The 15,342-nt window shown below is 41.3% G+C and overlaps 1 protein-coding gene across 4 annotated transcripts in view; it reads left to right on the plus strand.

Moving 5' to 3' along the window:
* Nucleotides 1-15,342, plus strand: part of PCGF5 (polycomb group ring finger 5) — a 63,852-nt gene that overhangs the window by 20,354 nt on the left and 28,156 nt on the right. For 2 of the 4 annotated variants that reach the window (XM_012574608.5, XM_030276082.4), the window contains one exon: nucleotides 10,464-10,773. In XM_012574608.5, the coding sequence (XP_012430062.1) occupies nucleotides 10,662-10,773 (112 nt within the window). In that variant the 5' untranslated portion in view covers nucleotides 10,464-10,661. Of the gene's footprint in view, nucleotides 1-9,833; nucleotides 10,066-10,463; nucleotides 10,774-15,342 lie in introns of those variants that run through there. The other 2 variants (XM_030276081.4, XM_072931107.1) reach the window with 2 other exon arrangements.

Genomic DNA, 15,342 nt, shown 5'->3' on the forward strand with positions numbered 1-15,342 from the left:
TGCATTCCTTCTGCTGACTTTACCCACCTTTTTAAGCTATAAGGAGGTGACTGTTACATATATCTGTACATTCTGCATGGATTTCCAGACTAAAGCTTGATGAAAGCTGATAGCCATGATATTAATGAGCACTGTAGACTTGCATGGACTCTGGGCATGCATAGTGAAGCACGATGGTAATGTTTATATAATCCAGCCCTAAAGATGTAACGTAAATATAGGTAACCTGCCATATAAATATAGATATCCCTGCAGGGGAATGTAGTGATTTTAGCAAGATTGTGATTCTTTGTGAGGAGGAAATTAAGATCTGTTTTTCTATGTACAAAACAAGATTCTTGATACAAAAATCCAATTTATATGTTTGTTGGATGTTTCCATTAAGTGCCATTATATATTTAAGGACCAAAACAGGTATTATTTTGTTGTATTCAAACATCTTGATTTCTCGAAGGACTTTGCCTGTACTGGTATGCTTAAGAATTCGTTTTAGACTCAAAAGCATGTAATCTCCTGAAGTATTAGCTACATTTCTTACCAGTATTTTCTTCCTACAGAATTTTGTAGCAAAGTAGTCCACAGTCATGTGTAGTTGATGAGACTGGACAAGTTCGAAAGGTGCAAATGAGCTTCAGCAGGCAGTACAATTTTGTAAAAGCAGGATTGCGTATATTGTATTCTGAGAAAGACTCAGCCCTGCTCTGTTGAGAACCCTAAAAACAGGGAGTCCAAACTGCCACAGCCTAGTCAGCTAAAAACCCACATGATCTCATTAGCACTGCACTAAATCCAAGTACAAAAGGAGGTTCAACATGCAGGGATGGTAAACATGGTCTCACAGTTTTTGGTTGATTTTGTGTTCATTCTAATTAAATGCACATAAACCAAGAATATGCTGTTTACATGCAGGCAGAGTCTGAAGGCCAGGATTTTGTAATTGCAAAAACAATATCAAGCTTATTTTGCATACTTGAGAATTGTTCTGTACATCTTTTCTTTAGAAAACTCTGTGATGATAATGTCACATGCTGACACCATTTATGCAAACTTCTTTGGTTTCATGCAATCATGGACCTAAGGTTGGGCAAACCAGCAGTCAACTTCCTAAACTAATGTATATCTCCTTTCAAGCCTGTTTGTTTTCTGGTTCTGCCATCATAACAGTCATGAGTAGATTTGATGAGCATTGCTTTTGCTGAGCTTATTGACGTTTTAAATTTGTTTTGACTTAAGATCTAATAGCAAGTCTTGTTTTTAATTTGCAGTGCAAGTTGATTGCATAATTATGAAGCTGTTTGACATGTGTGATACAATTTGATTTGCATTCCTGCCAGTTTTCAACTGTTAGAAACAAAATCTGTTAGTAACAGTTTTAGTAGGAGTCACTGAAGGCTTCTTACAGTTTGTTTTCATTGTTTTCATTTGTCTTTTAATTTCATGGAAATTGAGAGATGAAACTCTATAAAACTATTTGAAGACTTCAGGTTATTGTTTAGCTGAGCTGTATATGTTGATGTAAGTGGCTTTGATAATTTGAGGGGGGAAAAAGAGTGGAAAAGATGTTATCTATGATAGGTATTTTTATATAATATATGTACATTCTATACAATGCGGTATAGAATGGAAGAGGACATATATTACTTACAGAAATAAGGATTTTTTAAAAAGTAATAGAATTATAGCAAGTAGCCATTAGATGTCTTGGGAAAAAGCATAGACTCTGTTGTGACTTGATTAGCAAAGTTGAAACCTATGTTCATACTGTTATAGAAATATATTTCCCCTGGGAGGATACATACATCAAATTGGCAAAGTGTTTTCTCTGTGACCTACAAATCCTGGAAGTCAGTGGAGGAGACACAGTCTTGCCCATGCAGACAACAACTGTATCAGGCTGCTCTGTGCATAAGTAACCACTGGAATTTTTCTGATAATGTAGCGCTGAGTATCACTGATTGATTTATTTTTTCCATTGTGGAGTAGCAGGGAGACTTGAAGTAGCATTAATTGCAGAGCAAATTTTTTCTGGAGAAGCCTGAGAATAAGCAGGTGATACTATTGTAGAGAGCAGTGTAAAAGGAAACTGAACAGGCAGAAGCATATAATCAGATAGCAATAGGTAAAGTAGTTAAGAAGTATTGGAGATGATATAATAATAGAAATGGCAACAAAGTGGGATTTCCATTAATTCAGAGACAGTCTAATAAACTTTTCAGTAGAAGTGAACTAAATGGCTGGAGACCAAAAATGTAATTCTGATAATACAAGATGTTTGTGGTTCAAGGAGAATACCTGATAAAGAACCAAAGTAATTGTTTCAAATTATGTATCTTCTTTAAGATGTTACCAAAGCACACCACCATTACTCACTGTACTTACACAAACTTTCTAGAAATTTATATAAAGCATAGGACAGCAAAAGACTACTTTGGTCATGTCCTGTGGTTCTCCACAATCAGACAACTGAAATAATGCCTGCTCCCTTGCATCCTACAAAACACACTAAGAACCACAAAACATTTTTTTTCCAATACCCTATAAAAAGGTGAAGGAGATGTAGCATAGCAGAGCAAAGTGCATGGAAGTTAGTGTGTCATGAGATAAATCCAGAAGAGGCTGAGGATACCACCAGTATTTTAGTTGCCCAGAGATCCTAACTCTACCACAGGTCACTGGTTTTTAACCAAGCACACGAGCAAATGGAGGCACAAAAGCATCTTGGTTTTGTATCTTGTAAACCTCCTGCCACTGCATCACTCCCTGCGAGCAGCCTCTGATGCTTCAAAGGCTAACCCCACTTCACCAAAAATCAATTACCTATGAAAAAAAACCAAAAACAATCCAACTGTTGTGGCACAATACAAGTTTTTATGCTATAACAAAGAATCTTTGCCTTTAAAGCCAAAGTAATGTCAGGTAGGTTATTTGCACATGAAGAGTCAGCTTAGCTACATGGCCGTCTACACCTGCACTGTGCTTTAAAAAACCCAAACAAACCAGAAAGCAGCAGCTGATCACAGTTCATACATCGGACTATTGGGGTAACTGAACAGACCATTTGATCTGTAAAATTTTCTAAGTTTGTCTCACTTCCTCTGGGAAGCTTCTGGATAGCTTTTTTGTCTGATACATGTAATCATGCCTATTCAAAATGTTCTTCAAAGTTGAACTCCAGAATAGTGACAAAATAATCAAGGAAACAGAAGTAAAATATCTTTTAAAAATATGCCCATCACACTTAAATCTACAGCTGCTTTTAGCTGAAAAGTTTGAATTCTGCTGAGATAGAGTGTTGTTTTTATACTTGCAATACCTCTGAAGATTATAATCACAGTTCTTGAATTTGCTGTTTCCAGGAAGGTATGTCAAGCTGTTCACAAGATCTTCACCCAGTATGTTTAATGGTCAGCTAATAATATGTTCTAAACCAGATATTTTTTTCCCTTCAATCTCTGCATACAATTGACTGAAGTTAAATTGTCTCCTTCATGCTTGTGACAATTTCTAGTCAATTTTGTTTCAGAGTTATGATTTTTTTCCTTGCACTGGTAATCTCCCTCACCCACTGCTATGACCTTGTTTCTTGTTTTCTGGTTCCCCAGCTGGGAAGAGACAGTGTGTGCTATGACTGACCAGTATTTCAGTGTGCTAAGGAAGTGTTTAACGATACAGATCTGCTCATCTTTCCCTTGCTGGAGTCGCTTGTTTGATTCTCTCTTCTTTACTAGCAGCCAATTATTATAAAGTCTGTAGGAACTTACTTTACGATTTCTCTTACTTTTTAAAAGTTCTTGGAATTTAATTCAACACAGTTGGAATACTGTGTGACACAATTTTACCTTTCTCTTGAAGTGTTTCTTGAATGCATTTTTTTTGTTTATGTATTTGTCAATGGCCTAATAATACAGATGTTGGCATTTTGCAACCTGCTTTGCTACTTTACTTTAGGCTATAAAAGAAGAGTAAGCAATAAGAAATGCTATATATATCCCAGAAGTGCTATTATGTGCTAATATATGGCTTCTTATAGAGAGCTCAGTAAGGATGAAGAAAAACCCGCATGGCAGAAATGCAAAACATCATTGCTTATCATTTACATGAGTAACTGATGGGGATAAGAGTAGCCTGATTCCTATTGTTTCCTATCAAATCAAAGGCAGTTTTCACACTGAGCATACTGCTATTTTTGGATGATAAACAATGTTACTAGTCTTTGTCTAAAAAGCAAAGAAATATGTCACATGATCCCAAGATTATGACAAAGACTTTGATAATGGCAGTAAGAGTTAAGTTTACTTGCTGCTAGTAAATTACTCACATACATGAGAAAGTATGCAAGATGGAGCAAGGAAAATTCCAACTGGACCTAAATAAATTTAATTCACAAAATAATTTTGATAGTCAGGGGTTGAGACAAGTTGCCTAGAGAGGTTGTGTAATTGCCATCCTTACATATACTCTGACTTTCTTTGGATGAAGCTCTGAGCAATCTGAATTAACTTAACATTAGACCTACTCTGAGCAAAGGCATTAGACCAGATGATGTCCAAAAGTCCTGCCAACTCAATTAGTGTTCTATTCTAGATAATGCTCTGCTTGATTGGGAATTTAACAAGGAAATAAGAGATCCCAGGTGGTTATATGTGAACTCTTCTTCCTACCTGAGTAAATATGCAGTAATTTTAAGTAGGTTGCCTGCAGTTTGAGGGAGGTTGATTTTCCTCTCTGTGGTGCAGCACTGATGAGGTGACATAGGGAGTACTGTGTCCAGTTCTTAGAACAAGAAGAACATGAAGCAAGACTCAGAGCCCCAAATATGTTTAAAGTATTGGAGCATTGTTCATGTAAGGAGGGGTTGAGAGTCTGGGGACTGCTCAGCTGAGGAAAAAAGTCTCAAGGGGATCTTTCCAACATATATAATTCCTTGATGAGAGAGAATGAATATGAAGAAGTCAAACTGTTCTCAGTAGTGCCCACTGATAGGAAAAGAGGTAATAGGTATAAATTGAAACACATTAAATTCTATCTGATAACAAGAAAACATTTTATTTTCTTTTTCACTATGAAGTTGATCAAAACTGGGACAAATTGCCCAGAGAGTGTGTACAGCCCCATCTGTGGAGATAGTCAAAACCCAGCTGGATACAGTCCTGGACAACCTGCTTTAGCTGCCTCTGCTTTAGCAGACAGGTTGGATTAAATGATCTCAAGAGGTGTCTTCCCAATCTAATGAATTCTGTGAAGGTTTCAAGTTTTTAAAAGCTGATGCATTTCCATCAGATGTCTAGAGAATCAGTATCTGGTGAAGGTGAAAGCTGTTGTTCTCTCTAAATGCCATTCAGATTGCTACACAATTTCTACCAAGAAAACTAAGATTTTTTTGTTTGTTTGTTTTGTTAGTTTCCTTGTTTAGATGTATTTCAGTACTTCTTTCATCTACAAAATACAAGTAACTCTCAGGATAACTGGAGGGTAGTTGGAGACTTGCCTAGAAACAGACTCCTGAGTGGCTGGATAAGGATGTAACATTGTACCAATGTGGATATTCTTGCAAAGTTAGAATTATTCACTCATTTCAAATTTTGCTGAGAATTTGGCTTTATTGACCAATGTTTATTTTGTCTATAAAATTTACCTGGGAGTTTACATCAAACATTGGTATAGCTCAAGAAGTATTAGAACTGCTTTAATGAAATTCTTGGAGTTCACAAGTTCTTGGGTGTCCTGGCTGTTCCTTTCAAAAGATACATTTTATTCATATTTAATGTAAGTAATTACTCTGTTTCACATCAGAATGATACAGTAGTTCTTTAAGGATTTCAAGAAACTACTCCTCAAGGATGATAATGCCTAGAAAGAGGCTTTTTTTTTTTTTTTATGTGTTAGGAAAGCTCATATATGTGAAAAAGGACTTGGCTTTTTAAAAAAAGTAAGCACTGTGTTAGAGAACACTGAGGACTGCTGAGTAAAAGTCAGTTGATGAGAAAGTCAGAAGTTGAAGAAACACAGAAAAATGAAAGCAGCTGTATTTTCATCACTCATTTGAGGGCTACAGTCACCACCTCTGTCACACCATGTGTCCTAGGGTGACTTTATGATGTCAATACTTTATTGTATCCCCAATGTCTGCTTATGCTGGATGTTGAGTTCTGTGCCTTAAGACTGGATCCAAGAGCAAAGGGAGGGAGAAGCAGTGGTACACAGTTTTTTCTGCAGAAGCTTCACTTCCTCCCCCAGATTCCTTTCTCTTGGTGTGTTGTCTGCAGCACAGATAGAGGGAGGACAGCTTTCCTTTGCTTTTTAAGCCAGTTTCTTATATGTGAGTTGAGTCAAGAAAGTTTTTCCTGGGATGGTGGCTTTTTTCCGGAACTGCTCAGCTTTCCTCTGGTCCGGAGCACCCGGACAATTGCTCGGGGGCCCCTCAAGCTGCACTGCAGCCTGAACACCAGGCCTGAGCCCTGGAGAGACTGAGTGAGAGCCAAGCCACACCCCCAGAGGACTCTGAACCACAGAAGGACTCTCTAAATTTGCCATCTCTTCAGAACAGTGAGAAGTTTTATTTTTTAATATTTTTAAATAATTGTTTAATATTTTTTTAACATTTTTCCAGGTTTATGAATATGTTGCTTGTTAAATAAGCAGCTTTTTTTTTCCATTTTCTTTAAGGAGATTTTCTCCCAAAATGGTTGGGAAAAGGGCTGTGGAAATCTGCCTTTTCAGAGGAGACACCTTTTGGGTGTTTCCTCCCAAATTTCTCTCAAACCACAACAAATATTTTGGTGCCCAACATGAGACTTGAGGAAGTAGGAAAAAACTTGTTCTAATTGCATTTTGGCTTTACTTACCCTGTGTTGGGATAAAGCAGTCATGCCACTTGAATTTATAACATCTCTGGCTTGAGGAACTGATGTCTTTCTGGTCCCGAGGCTTGTTTTCTTACCCACAGATAGCTTGCGGAAGAAGGGCACTGATTAGGATTGCTATTTTGGTAGGTGTGATGATTATGATTTATAGAGACTTAACAAAGGTACTGGGGCTTGTTCAAAATGTGTATGGTCTGTTGTTTATCCATCCTAGCGTCCGTAGCCTGTTCTGGGGATTTATTGGTATCTGCACCTAGTCTGTTAGAGGAAGAGTAGGGGATGAGGTTTCCCAGCCCTTCCTCTCCTTCTCCTTTAAATCTGTTATGTCCCCTTTTGAGAATATTCAGTTTCTCCTGAATGTTAGAGAGACTACTTTCCTGGTATTTTATCTGGTAAGCTTCCTCTATATGGTCTGCAGCTTGTGTAGAGTGAGGACTGAGATGTCCAGAGGGGTTGAGGAGATATCTGACCCAGGCATGGAAAATCCTGAGTGGTGTGGGCAATGGGAGAAAATGGGCCAGACCCTGAAGGAATTTTCTGACCCAATAGCCTGGGACTTTCCCTGTGAACAAATTCAGAACCCAGATAAGCTGGGGAAATGTTTGCATGAGAACCAGGACACCGTGTTTCCTGTCATTAATAAATGATACATATTTACTCTGGTGAGCTCAGTTCATTTCTTAATTCTGTTTCTTTCATAATATGAAATGAATGCCTTGTTTGGTTCAAACACTATTCTTATTACTTTTGAACTGCTATAAGTAGATCAAAATGCTCACATCACATATATGGACCTGTATGTTTAAATAAACCTGTTGCATGCAATGCTAGGAGTTAACTATCTGTGAATTCATAATTAATTTGTAAGCATTTATTAACATAATTTGCTTCCTGATGATATAAAGCATAAGTATAAAGGATTCACTTTCCTCTGATAATGAAATGAGAGCTGCTTCTGCACTGCTTCTCATTTGCTCTTTATTTTGTGGTCTGGAAAGGTGCTGAAAGCCTAAGCTTTCATCACCTTCAGCCAGCATCAGCTTGGTACCAGTAGGACTGAGTTCCATCACTGTGGAGAGATGAGGCAAGAATTTGTCATGTATGCTATCACTTACCTGGCATGGGACTGCTTGTCTGTAAAAGAGGGACTTCAGTATGACTTATGGGGATCAATACCAGTTGTGTATGTTTGCAAGTCTCCCAAATGCTGTGTGAGCATTACTGCATGGCCTACACAGTATAATGAATGACATAACTGAGTTTTTAATTTGCTTGAATGCTGTCCATCCATTACCATGTGAACATGAGCATAACTGATTAATTAGTTTAGAAAATGTTGGGTTCTTTATTTTTTCAAATGGGACATTTGAATTAACTAAGCTATGAAATCTCACTTAGAATACAGTATAGTTTTAAAAAAAGTCTTGCCAGATGCAGTGGTTTGGAAACAGCCAGGAGAGCATCAGCAGTTGCATGTTTTAAATGCATGTATATAAGTTTAATAATACTGTATCAAACTACATTTGAGCAGGGTCATTCTTATGCACATGCTGAAATAAGTCAAATTCTGCTAAACTAACTGAATGTGACTAATGAAAATATTCCCATGATATGTATATAGTTTTTGTTGTCTCTTTCTCTGTTTAGTGTTCTTTAGCCTGTGACTTGCCAGTGTGTGTTTTGTGGTATAAAACTGCAAACAATGGTTAACAGTAGAAGGTTTAGACCATCAAAACACAATTCTGTAAAGCTATACTGAATCCTGGGATGCATCAGGCACAGCATGACCGGCCAGTCAGGGCAGGTGGCTGATCCCTTCTCCTCTTCACTGGTGCCGCCTCACATTGAGTGCTGGGGCACTTGGGGCCGCCTCAATGTAAGAAAGATCTAAAGCTGTTAGTGAGTGTCCAAAGGAGGGCTGTGAACGTGGTGGGTGGCCTAGAGGGGAAGCCTTATGTGGAGCAGGTGGCTCAGGTCACTTGGCTTGTTATGCCTGGAGGAGACTGAGGGGAGACTTCATAGACTTTGCAGCTTCCTCATGAGGGGAAGCAGGGGGGCAGACACCAATCTCTTCTCTGTGGTGACCAGTGACAGGACCTGAGGAAATGGCCTGCTTCAAAAGATTTTTATCTACATAAACTTTTGTTCATGTTGTGGAGAAGTAGCCTCATACAAGATGAACATTTTATCAGGAAAAATCATTCAGATTCTGTTGAATTGCTCTGTCTGGTTTATCATGCATTCATCACTGCACTGTAACTTTAATTGTAACAGTTTTTGATGCACCTGATTCAGACTAGTCATTGAATTGATGCTAATGAACATCTATTGCCTGATAAATATTACAGCAGTAGGACTGGGTGGCAGAAAGAGGCCAAAGTTATTAAAGCCTTTAGCTATTGTAGCACTTACACAAGGATGAAAGTGAAGAGTGCACTGGAGGGCCACTGCAAAATGAGCAGTTATTTCAAAATGCAGAACAGAAGAGCCAAGACTTAAAACAGTTGCAGGTAATGTGGTGGCACTGCAGCCTATACAGGAAATGTCTCCTTATGTTTCTATCATTATTGTTAAATGCGGTATAAAAGAAATTTTCTAGAAACAGTACAATTGGAAAATTAAGGCAGCATTAGTTTCATGGGTAATTACCTGGTAATTTCTGTGACTAGGGAGGGCAAAGCAGATGCACTGAGCCACAAAGACAGCTTTTACTCGTGCTAAGCCGTTGACTAGTTGGTCCCAGTTCGAGGAAATCACATGTATATTCACGGGATTCGGGCTAACTTAGTGCAGTGTTTTGCGTTTGCGGGCTGGAGAAATGGGTTTAACTTCCACCCTTCCACGGGCAGAAGCTGAAGTTATTTTTAAGGAAGGGCGCCGGTGCCCCCCCAGCGGGTGTGTGCCGAGCCGAGGGCGCGGGCCGGGCGCCGCCGCCGCGCTTACCTGGGGCCGCCCCGCCGCCGTCCGGGCGCGCGCGGGCAGCCCGCGGAGCGGGGCTCCGGCCGCTGCCGCCCCGAGCGGCGCTGCGGGCTGTGGCGCAGCGGGCTCGGCCGGGAGCAGCGCCTGCGCGCCCGTCCCGCCCGCCCCGGGACCGGCCGCGGCAGCCCGGCGGGGAGGAGGGAGCGCTCCGAGCGGGGGAGGCGCGCGGCGTTTCCCTTTCTCTTTCGCCGGGCGCCCGCCCGAGGCCGCGGGGCTGCGCCAGGTACGGCCGGGGCCGCGGCGGGGGCGGGAGGCGCCGCAGGTGCGGGAGGGGAGGGACGGGAGTCGGGCGAGCGGGGCCAGGGCCGGGCGGCCGCCGCCCTCTCCGGCCGCGGTCCCGCGGGGCCGGGGCGGCGGGGGGGCTGCTCCCCGCGGGGCAGGGCGGGCAGGGGCGGCCGCGGCCCCTGCACCTGTCACCGCGGGCCCGAGCCCGTCCCGCCGGCGGCTGCAGCCCGCGGGGCGGAGGCGCGGCCTCCGACCTCGGCTGCCGGCGCACGGCGGCCGCTGTTATGTAAATGACAGCCCCGGGCCGCTGCCAAGTTCATGGCGACGTTGGTCCTCCGGGGCATCGCCGCTGTCCGGCCGGGTTCACATTGCTCTGCTTTTCCACGTGTGTTACAGGTAGGAAAATGACTCGCCCGGCACAGGAGTAGGAGTTATGAGCCATGTCCCAGTGAGACCTGCGAAATTAAGATCAAATGCCTGGAGAAGTCCAGTTGCACAGAGCAGCGCCACAGCTCTTGTGAACTGTGGATATCGACGCCTTTCAGACTTGCTTCTCTGGCCCCAAGCACTCTGCCAGCATTTCCTGCTCCACGAATGGCTACTCAGAGGAAGCACTTGGTGAAAGATTTCAATCCTCATATCACCTGCTATATCTGTAAAGGCTATCTCATCAAGCCAACTACAGTAACGGAGTGCCTCCATACCTGTAAGTAATACATTGCAAAATAGTCCCTCCTTCATAAGTTTGGGGGGGTTTTTTTAAGTGTTAATGTGTTTAATATGACCATTGTGCTTGGTTTGGTTTACTGAAGTTTTGCATTAATTATTTTGTATTAATCCAGTCTCTTCTGGAGTTTCCTAAGCACTGGTCTGCAGTCTGGGTTATCTTGAACTGTGTGCAGTTCTATACTCCACAGTACAAGAGAGAGGCGGAGCTCCTGGAGCAGGTCCAGCAGAGAGTTGATCAAGGATCTGGAGTACCTGTCTTACAAGGAAATCCTGAGGTAGATAGACCTATTCAGGCTCAGGAAGAGGTGGCTGAGAGGGACCTCATTAAGGTGTGTAAATATCTAGGGTGGATGTTAAGAGGATGGAACCAGGCTCTGCTTGGTGGTGCCAGCAATAGAACAAGAGGCAATGGGCAGAAACTGATACACAGGAAGTTCCACCTGAACATGAGGAAGAACTTTACTGTATGGGTGACCAAGCACTGGAACAGATTGCCTAGAGAAGGTGTGGAGGCTTCCTCATTCAAGAGCAGTCTGGATACAACTCTGTGCCATGTGCCCCTGCTTGAGCAGAAAGGTTAGACCAGATGACCCACTGGGGTCCCTTCCAACCTGACCTGTTCTGTGAGGGCATGTCAGCTCTGCCAGACACCTGGCAGAATACAGAGACCCTTTTGTTTGCCCTAGGCTAGTGGTGATTGTGCTGGCTCTAACACCAAACTTACATCACTGTGGCCTGTCTGATCACAGGTGAGATCACCATGTCAGCCGTGCTTTTGATGGTATAACCATGCTTGAAACTTAAACTAATGTATCTGTTGGCAGTATGTGTGATGGATACCCTAGTCTGGACAGTAGTGGCCCACATCTCTCTAATGTGTTCCATGGCACAATGCAGAGAAATACTTGAAGGTGGCAAAATATTTACTTAGGAAGTACATCTCTTTCAATCAAACTGTTTCAGGAAAAGTTGTTTAAGTTGTCTTCTGCTTCTACTACATATAAAACATTGGCATGTATGAATTATATTCAACATATGAATGGTCCTGTCAAACTCTGTCATCTTACTTTCACAAGCTTATTTACATGCTTGCTTTTTTTACATTTATTTCTGAATAGGCAGTAGTTTCACTGGACCTACTTTAGGGTTTGATATCTTTCCAAAGAACATTTGTAGTCTTCTAAAAGAAGAGTAAGGGGAATTGTATGTCTTTTCGTAGATTTCCCTTTTATAACCTTTAATATATATCAGCTAAAGTCTTGTTTTGGCATTTCCTCTAGTTGCTGTGCAGTGTTGTTCTTGCAGTTGTTAAATGTCTTCACTGTTAATTTGTACAATTTGGTGTTACATCCCTACTCTACGAAGCACACAGAGAATTAAAATGATGGAAGCCACTGTGCAGCAGGAAAATTATGGCACAGTGTCCATCACAGAAACATGGCAGGGTAACTCACACAAAAACTGGAGGGATGCAGTGCATGGCTATAAAACCTTCCAGAAGGGATAGGCAAGGAAGGAGACCTGGTGGGGATAGCACGATGTATTAGGGAGTGTTTTGAGTGTCTAGAATTCAGTGATGGTGATGATAGAGTTGAGTGTTCATGGGTAAGAATTGGGGGAATCACCAACAAGGCAGGTACCACGATGGGAGTCTGTTATGGATCACCTAACCAGAATGAAGAGGTAGATGAAGCATCCGAGAAGCAGCTGAGGGAAGTCTCACAGTCACTAGCACTTGTTCTAGAGGAATACTTCAATTTAACAGATGCCTACTGGAAATAGCAGAGAGAGAAGACAGTCTAGGAGGTTCCTGGAGTGGGTGGAGTATAGCTTCTTGATATATTTGGTGAGTGAGGCCCTGCTAGACCTGTTGTTTGTGAACAGAGAGTGACTGGTGGGTGATGGAGGTTGGAGGGCATCTTTGGGCACAGCGATCACAAGAAGATAGTTTTCAATTCCTGGAAGAGCAAGGAGGGCGTTTAGCAGAACCACTTCCCTGAACTTCTGGAGGGCAGATTTTGTAGCCTGGTTGATGGAGTCCCTTGGGAGGCAGTCCTGAAGGGCTGAAGAGTCCAGGAAGGCTGTGTGTGCTTTAAGAAGGAAATCCTAAAGGCACAGGAGCAGGTTGTCCCCATGTGCAGAAAGGTGAGCTGCCAGGGAAGGTGACCAGCCTGGCTGTACAGAAGGGCTTGTCTGGAACTTAGTAACAAAAGTGGAGTTTCTGAGTTTGGAAGAAGGGGCAGTCTAACCAGAAGGACTGCAGGGACACCAAGAAGTTGTGAAGAGAGAGAATTAGAAGGGTCAAAGCCCAACCAGAACTTAATCTGGCTACTGCCATAATAGACAACTAAAAATGTTTATATAAATACATTATCAAGAAAAGGAATGCTAAGGAAGATCTTCATCCTTCATTGGATACAGAGGGAAAATAGTGACAAAGAATCAGGAAAAGACTGATGTACTTAACAGAAGTAAATTTATTAGAGAGAGGTAAATATATTATTAAATTATCTTTCCCTTTAAAGAAACTGGAAAAATTCCAGTATACTAGTTAATTTTTTATGGTTGAAGTTTAATGGACATTAACAACTTTAAAAAGGTTGGCATTAGGGGAAAATAGTTATATCAGAAATCAGATAGAAGGAAAAAACGCTTTTATTGTGGTATCTTTTTGATTTATTTTTTATTTACTTTTGGTCCTATTACCAAACAATAATGGCGGAAGGAGCATTCTCCTCTCAGCACCATCTGCTTCTTTTGTTCTTTTGTAGTTTGTGAGCTCTTCACTGAGCCAGCTCTGTTACTGCCTAGCTCCCAGGTTAGAGCATGTGAATTTTACTGAGCTGCCATATAGTTACACAGATCTTTCCACCAAAAAACTGCCACACATTTGGGTCATTAAGCAGAAATGCAGGAAAGAAGAAGGTGTTTCTTGAAAGCAAAGTCTAGTTTCAGTTGCCAAAATACAAAGATTAAAGTGATGAAAAAGAAAATGTAAAACTTGAAAACAGTGGTGATATGCAAATATTATGTCTGCAAAGGAAAAGGTGCTGGAAGAATACAGGAAAGTACTCTGCTAAGTTATCTTGTAGAAAATATTTAATTTTTTTTTTTTTTTTCAAGTACAGGTATGGTACCATACAGGTATGATTCTTCTGTATTGTCCAAATAGATACCAAACATTGTCCAAATAGATACAGTGTACAATGATTTTAACTGTCCTTTGGTGTTTGTCTTGTACTTGATAGTGTTGTACAAATGATCAAAATCTATAGGTATTAATAGCTGAAGAAGCAGTGTGAGTTCATTAGATACTGGGAGTACAATGTATTACTTTGAACAAGATGAAAAGCATGTATTGACATAGATGTTCTCCCATGGTCATAGGGGAACTAATGTGATCAGTAGTAACCAAAGCAGGGAATTAGCAGTTCATTTGCATACTCTGTATTGCTGGAAAATATTAAGTCCTGCTCTGAGAAATGAGTGCCTTTTCAATAAGAAATGTTTCTGCTGGGGCTTTGGAAAATGTTGGACAGAAAACTCCACTATTTGCTGGGAAACCCAAGTGCAACTTAGAAGTACAAACTTTCCTATCTCTGTTGGAAAGGAAATGGTTATGTTAGTGCAAAATTACTTATTCTGCAAATTCAGAACTTCATTTCTTTTTTGCAACTCTCAACAGAATGATTTTGTCTTACGGACTGAGATCTTTTTTTCTAGTCTGTTACGCAGTTGTCAAGGATAAGAACTACTGATGGAAGCAGGCTGGATGGGAGCTAAAGGGCATGTCCCATCATCTGTCTCCTGAGTCACTCCATTGTTTAGTACAGTGTGCACTTATAAAATTTGCAAAATAAACTTTCCTCAAGAACATTCTTTAGTATCTTAAAAAATAACAGACTTTACGCAATCATAGAAATGTTGGTTGAAAACATCAACAAACATCTGGAGGTTGTCTAGGCTAACTTCATGCAGGAGGCAGGTTAGGTGCCAGCACTCTACCAGCTTAAGTCATGTCTCTGTGTAGTTGACATTTGAATTTCTAAACATGGAGTCTCCACAGCCTCTCTTAACAACCATTTCCAGTGCTACAGTCTTTATCTAGTTTTTATTAATGTCCTGCCAAATGTCAACATGTGGCCAGTGCTTGTGATGCTATTTGCCACTCCCCAGAAGATGGGCTCTGTCACTCCTGTAGCTGCTGTTCAAATGGTCCAAGCTATTATTACATCACCCACCATATAGCATTATTTGCTTTTGGCAAATTGCTCTTGCCACTTCCTGATTACATTTTTCTCCCTCGCATAGCTGGAAATTGACTCCAAGTGACATGATGTAATCTGCCATCTTCCCAGCAAGCTGGAATTGGCTGTTTAGGTGGACGTCCCTGAGTCATCCTTCCCCTCTTTATTACAGGTGGGCATAACACACCACCCTTTCTAGTCATTGGGTACCTCTTATAATCACCTTGATTATGGTGATGAGCTTTCATCTTAGTGAGTCCTTCCTGGCCTGTAGACTTAAATACATCCAGTCTTTGTCA

This window comes from Taeniopygia guttata, chromosome 6 (assembly GCF_048771995.1).
Source record: "Taeniopygia guttata chromosome 6, bTaeGut7.mat, whole genome shotgun sequence".
NCBI classification, from domain to species: domain Eukaryota; kingdom Metazoa; phylum Chordata; class Aves; order Passeriformes; family Estrildidae; genus Taeniopygia; species Taeniopygia guttata.